The sequence below is a fragment of the Dama dama genome, chromosome 6 (assembly GCF_033118175.1).
Source record: "Dama dama isolate Ldn47 chromosome 6, ASM3311817v1, whole genome shotgun sequence".
Taxonomy (NCBI): domain Eukaryota; kingdom Metazoa; phylum Chordata; class Mammalia; order Artiodactyla; family Cervidae; genus Dama; species Dama dama.
This window is the reverse complement of record NC_083686.1, coordinates 29,795,257-29,812,241: the sequence shown is the minus strand read 5'-3', so window position 1 is coordinate 29,812,241 and position 16,985 is coordinate 29,795,257. Positions and strand designations below refer to the sequence as shown.

At 38.9% G+C, this 16,985-nt stretch overlaps 1 protein-coding gene across 1 annotated transcript in view; it reads left to right on the top strand.

The window, feature by feature from the left end:
• The first annotated feature begins 266 nt into the window (after positions 1-266).
• DCK (deoxycytidine kinase) overlaps positions 267-16,985 on the top strand; it is a 31,068-nt gene continuing 14,349 nt past the window's right edge. The window contains exons 1-2 of the mRNA XM_061145819.1: positions 267-639; positions 4,234-4,349. Coding sequence (XP_061001802.1) covers positions 549-639; positions 4,234-4,349 — 207 coding nt within the window. The 5' untranslated portion in view covers positions 267-548. The remainder of the gene's footprint in view (positions 640-4,233; positions 4,350-16,985) is intronic.

Genomic DNA, 16,985 nt, shown 5'->3' with positions numbered 1-16,985 from the left:
AGTTCGGTCCAGAAACCACAAGCCCCACGGGACAAGCGAGTTCCCCAAACTCCGGCCGCCCTCTATAAGGGGCGGAGGCGAGGCGGAACCCTCCAACCTCGAGAGCCCTTTCACCTTGGGCGTCCGCCCCGGGTTCTCGGAAGATTCAGGGAACGCCCCCCGCGTTCTGGGAAGAGACGCGCCTGCGCGCGCGCGGCCCCGCCCCCTGTTTCCCCTTGACCCGACGTGCCGGCTGCGCACGCAGAAGTCCCTCCTATGGCGGGTGCAGGCCGAGGGGCTCCGGGTGAAATCGCCGATTTAGGGGAGGGCGGGGGCGTGGCTTCCCCTCTGGGCGGGCGGCCACCTCGCGGTCCCTCCCCCATCGGCTGCTGCCTCCGCGCGCCAAAATCAAACCCGCCGATCCGCCGGCCGGAGAGTCTGGGACGGGAGAGAGTTCAGCTTGCAGGTCAAGGCGAGTTCCGCCGCGGCGTGAACCTCGGCGCGCGCACCTGCGGCCACCTCCAAGCCCTCCCTGCCTGAAGCGCTCGGAGCTGCCAACAGGAGAAGGCATGGCCACCCCACCCAAGAGGAGCTGCCCGTCTCCCTCAGCCAGCTCTGAGGGGACCCGCATCAAGAAAATTTCCATCGAAGGGAACATCGGTAAGGGGCCTCGGGAGATGTTGGTCCCAAAGCAGGGGTAGTCGCGGCTGCGGGGGCTGAAGCGCCCCTTCGCCGCATCCCTGCTACTGCTCCGGGGGGACTTTCCTCCCAGTGTGGTCCTGCGCTTGTGGACCCGCGACCCGGAATTCCTAAACTGCCGCCGAAAGCACCCCTCTCTGCCCTCCCCAGCTTCCCTCACATGCTCCGAGGGTGGTCGCAGCCCCTGGGCGTCTGGCCGCGGGTCTAGGCCTCCGGGCCTTGTGAGACGCGCTTGGAGTCCTTTTCAGTCTCTTCGTTGGGATCGTGAAAGAAAGGGAATGGTTTTGTTCTGTTTGTTTTTAATGATGTGTCTGTCTGTCAGTGCTTGAGGTGCAATTTACGTAGGCTAAATGATCCTTTTTTTAGGTGTAGAGCTCTATGAGGTCTGACAAACATAATAATGTTTTACATCCACCAAGATCAGAATTCAGAACATCTCCATCACTTCAAGAAGTTTCCCGGTACTTCTCTGTGGTCATCCCCCTCTCCATTTCTATCACCTGACAAGCACTGATGTGATTTCTATTCCTGACAGTTTTGCCTTTTTCACAATGTCATGGAAATGAAATCATAGTGTGTAGCGTTTTGTGTCTTGCTTCTCTGATTTAGCGAATACTTTGAGATTTATTCATGCTGCTTGTATCTCTGTGTTTGTGTGGGGGGTTTGTTTGTTTGTTCCTAGTATTCCATTGCATGGGTATACCACAGTTTATCTCTCCCACTTGTGGACATTTGGATTTTTTCCAGTGTTTATATTATGGATAAAGTGGCTGTAAACATTCAAGTACAAGGAAAGAGTTTTTAAATGATCTTGGCAACATGGATCACTCACTCCCCAGCCAACATCCAACTGAACATTGGGATATGATTCAAAGACCACTACTATTTCTGTTCTTAATCCAGATGTCATTTTACAAGATACAAGAGAATTTCCGAGTCTTCTCTATTTCTTACCTCCGGAAACCTATGCCTGATGCTTCCTGTTTTGATAGGATTTTTTTTTTTTTTTTTGGTTCCGAGTTAGGTACTGGCCATTCATGCATACAGCAATTTTTAAAAATTCTTACCATGCTCAAAGCACTTGTACCTTAAAAAGGCAAGGCAGACAGGTGCTTTAGCAGCATTGCAAATAATAAAAAAAACCTGAATCCAGCCTCAATGAGGGCATTTTGTTTCTTTGCTCCAGTGTTGAGACAACAGTTGGAAAAATCCATGTAGCAAACTCTCATTTCTTCTTAGCTAGGATACATTCTTTGAAGGTGAATATTTACTAGTATGATTTTACACAGCTACTAGTTGATACAGAGTACCATATATAAAAACAGGAGGAAGTAGTTGAACAAAGCCATTTCAAAAGTAAATTTAAATGAACAACCTCTCATGTCTATACCACAGTTCCTTCCCTTTCCTAAATCCAGTTAAGCAATGTATCATACCTCGAAATTTACTTCCTTCCGAGCATCTTTTAATCTTCTCAGCACCTGAAATAATTTCTTAATTTGTCACCCCATCTCCAGTTTCTTTAAATTCTTCCAAAGTTTTCCTTCTATCTATAAATATGATGGTGTTAACCCCTGCTTAAATATCTCACCTCCCTGATACTTAACAGAAGGAGTTGCAAACTCATGGCCTGTATTTATACAATATTGGCCTGCCCAAATTTGAAAAAAAAAATTTTTTTGATTAGTTACTGGCATTTACAAATGTTGAGATTTCCCATTAACATCTAGATTTTTGGCCTCTCTTGAAAAATCTGAAGATCTGGTAACACTGCATTTCTGTAAAACAACAGTTTGCTATTTGGATGGCATATGTCCCTCACCACTTAACAGTTTTCCCTGATACTGTGGCTTTGTCAATTCCTATTTATTAATGCTCTTGTACTGTTGTTCATGTGCCCCTCTGCCTTCTTTGCTAGACCCAAGTAAGCTGTTAAGTGTAAAGAATCCGCCTGCCATTGCAGGAGACTTGATTCAGTTCATGGGTTGGGAAGATCATTCCCTGGAGGAGGAAATGGCTACCCACTCCAATTTTCTTCTTTCCTCCATCAACTCAGTGAATGAATGGTGAACGTTTTACATGCTTCCATTCACCATTCTTCTAAATGCCTTAAGAGTTTCTGTGTTTACCCTCTTCACGTAAAATCTGTGGTCCCCATTGTTTTTCCTATGATTAAACCTTATGATCATCTAGTTTATCCTTAAAAGATTTTCTGTCTATTGTGTGGTGATAATATGACTTTAATGTTTTGCTTCTCAACTATTCTCTGTGTTACTTTCTGATTGACCATCCCCTTTTTTCCCTCTGTGTGATCCTTTAAAATTCTTTCAGTTTTTTGTTTTTTTTCTATTGACCTGTGTAATATTTTAAGTTTGATTATAGTTCTCCAGGTCAAAAGTAAGTTCTTTTTGCCCTTTTGGATCCAGTTTATAAGGAAGAGGAAGCTTTGCTGCTGTTGTTTTTTGTAATAGATTTATCTATGTGTGTGTGCATTTGTCACATATATGGAAGGAGAGAGAGAAAACATGCTGACCAAAGATGACTAATATAACCACATTTGGTGACTTCAGATAGGAAGGGTGTGGTGTCATTAAGAGTATTGCTACACTCTGTCAAATTCTTGGTCAAGAATCTCCTTACTATTAAATTGAATGAATTCCCAGATAATTTTAAAATAGAGAATATATGTCTTGGTTACATCTGAACTGTTTTCTTTTTTTCCTCCGAGATATTTCAGAAACTAGTGAATGAGCAGGGAGAAATAAAGTAAATACAACTTTTTTTTTTAAGGAGTTGGATAGAGTGCACAGAACTGTGAAAGGGAAACAGCAGAAACATGGCTATTGTTTGTAGGAAGTACTTTGCAAAAATATTTTTATAATATCTGTTAGCCAGAGTGTCAGATGTAATTAGTATCATACAATAGCAGTCATATTATGTCCCATCCTGAAACTCTATGGATTAGATGCATCTTTATATTAATTTTTTGGTTTATTTGGTTGTTTCTCGATTGGTTTTAGATCAGAAAGACCCAAATTTGTTTGTAAGTTGAATGAATAGAGGCAATAGAGAGGAAAATTTTGAAAATGCTGGAGACTGGAATGACTGTCACTATAGTGATTGTTCATTTATCACAACACTTTTTATGAGGAGGGTGTTATTGTTACAGTCTCCATTATATTTTGAGGAAACAGGCTCTTGGAGATTCAGTGACTTTGTCCCAAATTGCAAACTTAATTAAGTGGGAGAATACCCTTAACTCCTTCTCACAAAGTTACCTCTAATTGTTTTTTTAAGGACAGTAAATCTAGGTCTTGGATTTTTAAAATTCTGTTCCATGGCTTTGGTAAACTTAAAACATGAGCAAACAGATGTGCTTATTATCAATACAGGTGGTCAGGCACTCTGACTTTTCATTAAAAAAAATCTGAGAGAGTTTAGAGAATTGAATGTTTTTCTTTTTTGAATTGTTTGCTATTATAAATTTTGTAACAGCTGATGACTATCTTGGCATTTTTGTTTCCTTCCTCAATTTCACTTTTCCTCTCACAACAGCTGCTGGGAAGTCAACATTTGTGAATATCCTTAAACAAGTCTGCGAGGACTGGGAGGTGGTGCCTGAACCTGTTGCCAGGTGGTGCAACGTTCAGAGTACTCAGAATGAATTTGAGGTATGAAAATAAACTTTATTTAATAAAATAAAGAATTTTGGTTTAGACAAACAGTTATAACCTTGGAGGTTTTTTTGTTGTTGTTTCCTTTTCCAATAGAGCTTTCAAATATAACTTGAAGTCTGTATCTTCATTTGGGCAGTCATTATGTAGAAGTATATATATTTGTAGAAGTGTATTTACACACACACACACACAGAGGATTCCCTTGTACACACACACACACACACAGGATTCCCTTGTACACACACACACACACAGAGGATTCCCTTGTACACACACACACACACACACACAGGATTCCCTTGTACACACACACACACACACACACACACACAGGATTCCCTTGTACACACACACACACACAGGATTCCCTTGTACACACACACACACACACACAGGATTCCCTTGTACACACACACACACACACACACAGGATTCCCTTGTACACACACACACACACAGGATTCCCTTGTACACACACACACACACACACACACAGAGGATTCCCTTGTACACACACACACACACACACAGGATTCCCTTGTACACACACACACACACAGAGGATTCCCTTGTACACACACACACACACACACACACACACACAGAGGATTCCCTTGTACACACACACACACACAGAGGATTCCCTTGTACACACACACACACACACACACACAGAGGATTCCCTTGTACACACACACACACACACACACACACAGGATTCCCTTGTACACACACACACACACACACACACACACACAGAGGATTCCCTTGTACACACACACACACACACAGGATTCCCTTGTACACACACACACACACACACACACAGGATTCCCTTGTACACACACACACACACACACACACACAGGATTCCCTTGTACACACACACACACACACACACAGGATTCCCTTGTACACACACACACACACACACACACACACACACACAGGATTCCCTTGTGGCTCAGCTGGTAAAGAATCCACCTGCAATGAGGGAAACCTGGTTTCAATCCCTGGATTGGGAAGATCCCCTGGAGAAGGGAAATCCACTCCAGTATTCTGGCCTAGAGAATTCAATGGACTGTATAGTCCGTGGGGTTGCAAAGAGCCAGGCATGACTAAACGACTTTCACTTTCATATATATACATGTCTAAACATTCATGGAACGGAACTATGTGCTTAAGATTATGCACTGCATTGCAGCTAAGTAAAATTTTTAAAATGTTTTAAAAAATGTAAATTCCTTGAGTGTCTTTTTACATTTTGTTTATAAACAAGAAAAGCAAAAATAGCTACTCCATAGCTGAATTTTGTTAGTTTATATTTTAAGACTTTTATCTTAGACAGCCATTTATTTTTGTACTTTCATTCTTGTCAGACTTCTACCTGGACACAAGTTTCAGTTTCCCAGCACTAGCCATCCTACATTGCAAATGAGGAAGAGGAAGTAATAGTTACCCATTTTTTCCAGAAAACTTTTTTTTTATTGTATACATATATATGTGTGTGTGTGTGTGTATATATATGAAGAGGCAATGAGATCTGATTATTAAGATTTTCATTTCTGGAGAAATGAGAATTGGAATTGAAAGCAGCATAGCAGAAATGGAGAAATGGGAAAATGGAAATGTGTGCTAGAAACTTACTTTGTTAGTCTGAGGAGGACAGAGGTATTGAAAAAAAAGTTTGGTTTAAAAGTGTAGCTGTTGTTATGAGAACTCTGGGAATAATAATTGAATGTTTAAAATGTAAATCATATATATAGGGAGGAATCACTAACCAAGATACTGTGCAGCCTTTGAGGATACTGGTTTTGTATAACTGAAAGTGTTTTCTCACATACCTGTTTATAAGTGTGGTTAGCAGCTCACTACATTACAGTTCATTGAATAATCCAGGACTAAATCCTGAAGGGACTTCCTTTCGATATGGACTCCATGTTCTTAAATGATATTTCAGTCTGGTCCTTGAGGAAAGGCAGAATTAGCATTAAGTAGAGTTTAAGTTGGAGAAGGCAATGGCAACCCACTCCAGTACTCTTGCCTGGAAAATCCCATGGACGGAGGAGCCTGGTAGGCTGCAGTCCATGGGGTAACGAAGAGTCAGACACGACTGAGCAACTTCCCCTTCACTTTTCACTTTCACACATTGAGAAGGAAATGGCAACCCACTCCAGTGTTCTTTCCTGGAGAATCCCAGGGATGGAGTCGCACAGAGTCGGACATGACTGAAGTGACTTAGCAGCAGAGTTTTAAGTGGGTAAATTTATTTGCTTCTTGCAGCATTTTTTTTTTACATACGATACAACTAATAGAAAAGTATATGAAACTTATGTACAGTTTGAAGGCTAACATCTTTATAACTGTCATTCAGGTCAAGAAATAGACCTTTACCTTCTTGTTCAAAAAGTCCTTGTTCTTCTCAGGTTATCTCCAAGGATAATAACTCCTCGGGGTAATCACTCACATAAAATAACTTTTGTAATTCTTCGGATAATTTTTCTGCTTTCTAAAATGAATTTAATGTACATGAACATATCTCTAAGAAATACAATTAGTTTTGTCTGTTTTTTTAATCTTATATGAAGACATTTATTAGCATTCCTTTTCTTGTTTCTTTTGCTTAATAAGTTTGTGAAATTTGTCTGTATTGTTGCATGCAGCTATAGCTCGTTCATTTGCATTGCCATATGGTATTCAGTTGTATTCATATATTACTATTTGTCCATTCTATACCTTTGATTGGTTTTTGAGTGGTTCCTAGTTTAGTTGCTGTGAAAACAGCCATGTTATGAATATGAATCCTGGCGTACACATGCGAGAGTTTCTGTTGGAATAAGAAGTTAAATTACTGTGTGGTCAGGGATGTGTATGATGCCTATTTTCTGAAGTGGTTTTACTGTTTTACATTCCCCACAGTGTACTCAAGCTGCCATTAGTCCATTCCTTTGCCAATATTTAGTGTTGTCCAGCTTCCTAAATTTTGTCATTCTGATGAACATTTGATATCTTTTATGTTTTTCATTTGTATTTCCCTGATTGCTAATGAAATTGTGCTCCTTTAATTAATTTATTTGCCATTTGGCTTTCTCTTGTGAAGTCCCTTTTCAGATCCTTTTGCCCGTTTTCTTTTGGATATTTGGTCTTCGCTCGCTCACTCTACGTTTTTACCTCCTAAAGTATGTCTTGTTGCCTCTTTGATAGTGCCCTACTCAAGTGTGCTTTTACTTAGGAATGAGAGACCTGTGTTCTAAAAATACTCTTTCTCCTCCTCATTTCTGGGGTCAGCTGTCAGTGCAGTAATTCTCAGGGCTTAGGTAGAAAGTAGCCAAATTAAACCAGTGTGAGAAATACAGAAAGCTTTCTTTCATTGGGAGAATGTTAGACTAGATTGGATTAGGTGACCTTCATTGAAGTTCCATCCCCTGGTGGCTCAGACAGTAAAGAATCCGCCTGCAATGCCTGAGACCCGGGTTTGATCCCTGGGTTGGGAATATCCCCTGGAGAAGGGAAAGGCACCCACTCCAGTATTCTTGCCTGAAGAATTCCATGGACAGAAGAGCCTGGTGGGCTACAGTCCATGAGGTCACAAAGAGTTGGACGAGACTGAGTGACTAACACTTGCACTTCTAATTTTAGTATCATAGCTTCTAGCTCATACTGAATACATGTAACTGGTTTGTTGGCATACTAAATGTTTCTGCCTTTCAGCATACCTTACTTTTTTGGGGAGAGCTGTGCCTCGCAGCTTGCAGGATCTTGGTTCCCCAACCAACTACCAAGAATTGAACCCATGCCCCCTGCAGTGGAAGTGCAGAGTCCTAAGCACTGGTGAATCCCCAGTGCACCTTATGTGAACCAAGCACACAGGAGCATATACAAAAACCACAATGTCAAAAATTTTGATTTGCAGAGAGAAATGTAATTATTAGATTCATTGAAGTAGGTCAGTTCATTTTCTATATAGGCCCAGTAGAAGGAACTCTGGATCTCAAAGACTTGGGGTGCTTTTTCAAACAGCAAACAATCCCTTGAGAATTTTAATGCGTGGGATGCCTCCTGGTTAATAGTGAGAACCCTAGTGAATCACTGTTAGTGTTAGGAGTGTATTGAACCCTTTAGTTGTGTTGGAGAGGAGAGGTTGAAAATTTTGCATTAATGTACATGGGGAGACATTTTATAATAAGAAGGTTGTCTCTTAAGCTTAGAATCAGTGCTCAGGGGAATTAGTTATATTTATCTTAGTGACTGACATCATCAGACTATGATGCATTGATGCATTCGTCTCCATTCACACTGGTTTCATAGATCTGATAATCATGTTTAGGGGCTGGAGCATTTTCTTCCTGTGTAGCACAGTTAAAATTTCAAACTTTCTTTTTAACTACCATGTAGACGATCCAACACAGTTAATGTTAACACGGGCCTTTTTTAATACATATTTTCATCAGTTTCCTGTAATCTAGTCATGTCTCTATGATGTTACGATTTCATTACCTACATTGGATTTTGGTGTACATTCTTGGAGGATAATGTTATTTTTGTGTAAGTGTACTTAAGGCTATTAGGCTGTTAATCCTCTGTATTTCTAGATGAAGTTTCAGGCTGGAGGGTAGTATTTTGGGGATAAGGTAGTGGAATATGAGGGTAGTAATGGGTGGATGTGTTCCCAGTATCTTATTTTTTCGTTCGCCTCAAGCAATGGAGTTTCTTCCTTCATCCTGGGGCCCTTCTCTCCGAGATCCATCCCTGACCTCTTCCTTGGGAGTTTGATATGAACCACTGTCCAAATTGCAGCTTCCTTAGCACTCTGCCTGTAGTGAGAAGTAGACTGTTTCCAGACATGACTCTGGTAAGGCCAGTCCTACTTTGGATGTTCTACTTTTAATCACACTTCTTGGCAGCAGCTGTAGCATGGGAAATGTTGGGTTATCAGTACTCTGATCTCTTCCCCTAGTCAGTAATTTAATTTGCACCTGCACCTTTAGCTGGTTTTGTTTCTTCACCTGCCACCTAGTGGCTGAAGTGTTGCTATACTACTGATGTGCTGCGAGCAATTTTAGCAAAATAGTCAAAAAGTACCTAAAAAGATTATGTAACCTCCCCACCCTCCCTCTCCCATGGTAAATTATCTTTAAATCATATGACCCAGATGACTATCAGTCTTTGTGTTAAAGGTTTATTTCAAATAGCAGTGTGGTTTATTTGGTGATGTATGTTACTATTTAGGCTCAAAAGCTTTGATTGAGTTGCTTCCTTTTAGCTTATTTTTGAGATATACAGACTGTTAGGAAGATGTTTTTAGTGTTTTTCTTAGTGAGCTGAATTCTTTTGAGAGATCTTTGTTATTTATTGTGAAATGCTATTTTACTTTCATCTAACACTTCTTACCACTGAGAAGTCACTGAAAATTTAGTAACTCTGAGAAAGAAAGGATAAAATATACTTACCTGTGAAACAAAAGCATATTTTTTGGTAAATCATTTTTTAAAATTAATTAAAAATGCTTGATAAAGTACCACTCATACCCTTTGAAATCACGTAACTTTTGTCAACCCTTTTATGATTTTCTTGTCTGGTAGACTCTGGTTCTTTTGACAAACTTAACTTGATTGAACTTGCAATGTCTCAAAGGTTAGACTAGAAGTAAAAGATAAATGATTTTGTATCTTTACTTGATAATTCTCATTTTTACTTATCTTGGTGACAATCTGTGCTTTCTGTAAAGTCATGAAGTGTCCTGTCATGAAGTGAATTATAGATAAAAAATACAAAAACAGATTAAAGTTATTCATAATCCCACCACCCCATATGTAACTTTAATATAGTTGAGATGATAATTTATTATATCCAACTTTGGCAGGTGAGTGGAGCTACATAATTTTAAAGAATATGAAGTAGTGTTTATTGTTCAGAATTAAGATAATATCATGGACTACCAAGGAGGGAAGTAAAACTTACTTAGATTTTACTTGAACCAACAATATATAATTTTTTACTTTGCTTTTCTTCCCTATAATGTTTATGTCAAAGGAAATTGAAAATGTTATTAAAAGTTTACTATAAATGATTTCTAAAGTCAGCCTAATTTATTGTGTGCATGTACCATTATTTACTTAATTAAGTGCCTAGTAAATAGTAGAATGATAGCCTATTTCCTTACCACTGTGATAACCATCTTTGTGGTAAAATCTGTGTTTTGGATTATTTCTTTAAGATAAATTTTCAAAAGTGTAATTAAGTGGGCCCGTGGATACAGAATTTTTAAAGTGAATGTAGCTAAACTGCTTTCTAGAGATGTTCTATTAGTTTTTATTTAATGTATTTTGACCCTGAGGCATTCATATTTTTTATCTAAATACTTTTCAGAGGGAAAAAACACTAAAATTACACTCAATTTGGTAAAGATGATGCACAGTACTTTTTTGATAAAACTTCTAATATTTTATTCTTAACATAATTGCGTTCAGAAAACTGGCAGTTTCAAAACTTTCATGCATAAGATCAGAAGAAAATATTTTTGTATGGGCTCTTACTTTGATTATCCTGAAGAACTAGAAAATGGTATCCTGGCTTACTGTTAATTTTCTAATTCGGTACCATGTTAAACTAAGAGCCAAAAAGTAGCATTTTCAAAGCTGTAAAATAATTTTTGATTCAGTTTTAATTTAAGAACAAGACAACTAGCTGACTATTATTTTTTTGATTAGGTGATGAGTCAAGATTGGTCCTCTAAATTATTTTCATATAGCAGACTTTGGACTTGCTTTGGGCAAGAGAGATGACATTTACTAGGAAATCCAAATAAAAGAAGACCTGTAGTCTTTGTGTGATTTTTGTTTTTTTGTGGTAAAAAATACAATTAAATCTTACCATCTTAACGATTTTTAAACATACAGTTCAGTAGTAGTAGTAAGGATATTTACACTGCTATGAAACAGATCTCTAGAAATTTTCATCTTGGAGAACTGAAACTCTGTATTCATTAAACAACTCTTCTTTGCTCCCTTCCCCCAGCTCCTGGTAACCACCATTCTACTTTCTGTGTCTATGAATCTGATTACTCTAGAGACCTCATATAAGTGAATCATGCAGTATTTGCCATTTTGTGAGTGGCTTATTTCATCTAGCATATAGTCCTCAAGTCTCTTCAGAAAAGCTTTTAAACTTCAGTTCACTATCTGACAAACCTACTTAATTTTGCATTTATACCCTATTTTATCTCACTGTTATTCACAGTGCCTAGCAAATTGATCCTGTTTTTCAAATGAACCAAGTTCACTTCTGATAGATTTTATTAAATATATCAGATAAATTTAAGATAACACTTGCTCCTGTGTTATTGTCATTCAGTCGCTAAGTTGTGTCCGACTCTTTGCGACCCTGTGGAGTGAAGCATCAGGCTTCCTGTCCTTCATTGTCTCCCGGAGTTTGCTTAGACTCACGTCCATTGAGTCAGTGATGCCTTTCAACCATCTTATCCTCTGTGGCCTCCTTCTCCTCCTGCCTTCAGTCTTTCCCAGCATCAGAATCTTTTCCAATGAGTTGGCTCTTTGCATCAGCAGGCCAAAGTATTGGCGCTTCAGCTTCAGCATTAGTCCTTCCAATGAGTGTTCAGGGTTGATTTTCTTTAGGACGGACTGGTTTGATCTCCTTGCTGTCCAGAGACTTTCCAGAGTCTGCTCCAGCATCACAATTCGAAAGCATCGATTCTTTGGCACTCAGCCTTCTTTATGGTCCAGCTCCCACATCCATGCATGACTACTAGAAAGATGATATTGAGTGGATGGCATACCATGCTGTGACTCAGAGACCCATGAGTGTGGCTCATCTAACCTCTCAGACAGTGTTTCAGCCTTTAGTGTTCACTAGAGTCACCGGAAGGACTTGGCAAAACGGAGGTTTGGGCCTCATCCCCAGTTTCTGGTTTAATAGGTCTGGCAGGGGTGCTGAAAATGTGCGTTTCTTGCAAGTTCAGAAGTGATGTTGATTCTGATGTGATAGGGACCATACTTGGATACCCCTGCCCTGGAGTCGAAGTTGAAAACCTCTGCTCTAGAGCTTTGATGTCTTTTGCTTCCAGTGATGAATAAACAAGGAATCATCACCTTTGAGAGGTTTTTATGGGCCTTGCCTGGACATGATATACATTGCTTCTGCCCTGTTTCCACTGACTGGAACTGAGTCTCAAGGCTACAGTTAATTACCAGGAAGACTGGGGAATAAAGCCTAGCTGTGTGTCCAGGAGGAAAACAACCTGGTTTTATGGAACATGTAGTAGTTTCTGCCACCACAGTTCCCAAATGGAAGTACCTTAAATTTATTTGTTAATGTAACTTAAACTCAAATGTGTCATGTTTAGTTAAATTATGTGGAAATTGTTGAAGTTTATTTTAAAGTTAATGGTTATTTTAGTAAATTCCCTGGTGATGAAGTGTTTAGGACTCTAGGCTTCCATTGCAGGGGAATCCCAGTCAGGGAACTAAGATCCCACAAGCTGTGTGATGTGGTGAAAAACAAAACAAAATAAAGTTAATGGTTATTTTGGTGATAGGTATTTGTGCACCAAAGACAACTTGAAATAGCCTAGACAGTGATAAAGACAAAAAAATTGTCCTTCATGGTTAGTTCTATTTATAAAAATAACTCACATGTATTTTCACCGGTAAATTTGGTTTATGTCTTTGGTAAATTCTCTCTTGTTTAACTATGTAAAGTTATCCATGTCTGAGATAAAATTATTAAAATAGAGAACACTGAAAGTGAAAGTGAAGTCGCTCAGTCGTGTCTGACTCTTTGTGACCCTTGGATTTGTAGCCCACCAGGCTCCTCTGTCCATGGGATTTTCCAGGCAAGAATACTGGAGTGGGTTGCCATTTCCTCTCCAGGAGATCTTCCCAACCCAGGGATTGAACCCGGGTCTCCCACATTGTAGGCAGACACTTTACTGTCTGTGCCACCAGGGAAGTCACACAAATAGAAGTGGGACACAGAACGCTAGCACCAGTTAAATTATCCACATAGTATCTGAACATCTCCCTTCAAGAAATCAAATGTAAGTACTGTTTATAGATAAGGAGATAGGCTTTCCTGGTGGCTTAGAGGTAAAGATTCTGCCCACAGTGTGGGAGACCTGGGTTTGATTCCTGTGTCTGGAAGATCCCCTGGAGAAGGTAATGGCAACACACTCCAGTACTCTTGCCTGGAAAATTCCATGGACAGAGGAGCCTGGCAGGCTACAGTCCATGGGGTCGCAAAGAGTAGGACACAACTGAGCATCGGACACTTTGTTTACAGATGTAACTTCAATATGTAATAGCAGAGCAACATTTTGGGAAAAAATGTGGCTTTGGAATCAGTCTTAGGCTTGAATCCTAGTTTTGCTGTTTACTGGATTTATTGATATTAATGAGTTATTCAACCTTTTTGAACCCCATATCTTAAGCCTATAAAATAGTGTCAGTAATGACTTTCATAGAGTTGAGATAATGTATATAAACTTTTTATATAGTCTCTGGTATAAAATAGATAATAAATGGCAGGTATTATTGTAATTGTCATTAAAATTGAAGTGTATTTTCTTATGAAGGGATATTTTGAGTAATGAACTTATTCTTCAACAGATAGTCTCTATTTTCTAATTTAACACAATAAAAATTAAACTTTTAGGAAAACTTAGATATGCCCTTTGTGTTCACATTTCTAAGCATATTCTTTCTAAAAAATATGCCATGAAAGCCAAGGTAATGTAACCAGGAATAGAGCAGACTAAATCAAGACTTAAATTTTGTGTTTTGAATTAACATTTGTGCTGCAGAGAATTTCATAATACATGAACACCACTACTATTCTTCCCCTCTTTTTTAGTATCAAATACATCTAATGCCTTTAATGAAGTGAAAAACCTGTTTAACCTGTGTTTTTTATTATTTGAAAATTAATAATTTAACTTTTGTATATTTAATATTTAAGTATACTTTTCAGATGTAATTCACATAATATTGTGTTAGTTTCATATGTTCAGTATATAGTGATTCAACATTTGTGTACATTGTGAGATGATCATGGTAAGTCTAATTTCCATCTGTTCCCATACAAAGTTAATGCCCTGTCATTGCCTTTATTCTCCTTTCTGCATTCCTTTCATCCCCGTGACTTATTTATTTTATAACTGAAAGTGTGTACCTCTTGATCCTTTTTCCCATTTCAACCCCTACCCACTACCTCCCTTTCACCTATCACTCTTCTGTATCTGTGAGTCTGGGTTTTTGTTTTGTTTGATTCCTTCTGTAAATGAAATCATACGGTATTTGTTTTTGTCTGACTGGTTTCACTTAGCATAATACCCTCAAGGTCCATTAATGTTACAAATGGCAAGATTTCGTTTTCTTTCATGGCCAAGTTGTAGTCCATTGTATGCATACACTAGATCTTTATCCGTTCACCCATTGACAGACACATAGGTTGTTTCCATGTTTTGGCTTTTGTAAATAATGCTGCCACGAGCATAGGGTACATGTATCTTTTCATATTGGTGTTTTTGTGCCTGATATTTATTTATTTATTGTTCCGGATATTTTTATGTGTGTCATTGGAAGCTTGTGTTTAGCTAACTTCTCTCATAAATCCATCAGCAGTGTTCATAAAGTTGTCTCTGTTACTGAGAGTAATTTTCAAAATGCCTTGCTTACCAGGGTAGGAAAATAAAATATACACTAGTGTACTCTTTATAAAACCAACTAAACAAAAGTTTTGGTTGAGTTGATAAACTTCATTAGCTGGAAACATTCAGTTGTATGAAACATTTTCTCCGTGGAGGATGGTGAATTAGTAGACAATCTGTTTATAACTAAATTAACAAAAGTCCTTGAAACTCTAATAAAATTGCATTTATTCTTTAAGCAGCTTGAGAACTCAACTGTTACACCTTTATTTCAGTTCATCATCTGCTCAGTATTTCTAAACAGACCTGTTGTTGACTGTTGGCCTCTTGCCATTTTATGCTTTTCTTTTCCTTCCAATTTTGAGAAGTTTCACTTAATTATGTGGTTTGTGGTATGAAATGTAAATTCTGCCTCAGAGTGCCACATGTTTGTGTGGTTTTTAGTTCTTAACTGAAACTTTAAGATCCGTTGTAGTATTTACACTTCTGACTTTTTTTTTTCCCCTCCCTCAGAGGAAAAACACCTACTTTGAGCATGAACTTTCAGAAAGTGTTCAGGGGCATTTATTTGAGCTAGGATTGAGAATAGGAATTAGGCAGTCATATTTTATTCCTTGAAAGTTAGTAAACAGGTTTAAGACTTACAGCTTTGGGGAGAACCTTTATATAGCTTGATATAGAGAAGGCTGATGAACCCTGGGTCCTCAGTTCTGTTTTTTCTTTCTTATTCTGACAACTCTAATATCAAAAGTTTTCTAATATATTGTTACCATGCAATCTATTTTAATTTAGAAAAAAAGAAAATACTGTCACTCTGAGGAAGAAATTTCAGTGGCTTCTTTCTGTTTAACCCCCTTTGTTTTGATTTGTAAGCCTGAAATGTTAGCATTTGCTGACTTTGACCTGTAGTAGTGAAATGGCAATGGATAGATACTCAAAATTACTTTCTATATTTCTTTTGCAAATTAGAGATTCATTTAGGGTACCATTTAGGGTGTATATTGTCACCCTGCTTATTTAACTTATATGCAGAGTACATCATGAGAAACTGGGCTGGAGGAAGCACAAGCTGGAATCAAGATAGCCGGGAGAAATAACAATAACCTCAGATATGCAGATGACACCACCCTCATAGCAGAAAGTGAAGAAGAACTAAAGAGCCTCTTGATGAAACTGAAAGAAGAGAGTGAAAACCTTGGCTTAAAGCTCAACGTTCAGAAAACTAAGATCATGGCATCTGGTCCCAACACTTCATGGGAAATAGATGGGGAAACAGTGGAAACAGTGACTGACTTTATTTTTGGGGGCTCCAAAATCATTGCAGATGATGACTGCAGCCATGAAATTAAAAGACGTTTACTCCTTGGAAGGAAAGTTATGACCAACCTAAACAGCATATTAAAAAGCAGAGACATTACTTTGCCAACAAAGGTCCGTCTGGTCAAGGCTATGGTTTTTCCAGTGGTCATGTATGGATGTGAGAGTTGGACTATAAAGAAAGCTGAGCACAGAAGAATTGATGCTTTTGAACTGTGGTGTTGGAGAAGACTCTTGAGAGTCCCTTAGACTGTAAGGAGACCAACCAGTCCATCCTAAAGGAGATCAGTCCTGGGTGTTCTTTGGAAGGACTGATGTTGAAGCTGAAACTCCAATACTTTGGCCACCTCATGCAAGGAGCTGACTCATTTGAAAAGACCCTGATGTTGGGAAAGATTGAGGGCAGGAGGAGAAGGGGACAACAGAGGATGAGATGGTTGGATGGCATCACCAACTCAATGGACATGAGTTTGGGTGGACCCCGGGAGTTGGTGATGGACAGGGAGGCCTGGTGTGCTGTGGTTCATGGGGTCGCAAAGAGTCGGACGCAACTGAGCTAGAGTACCAAGCCTCTTTAAAAAATAAAAATTAATGGATTAAATCAGATGTTCCCTAGCATAAACTACTTTAATTCAGACTATATAAAAATC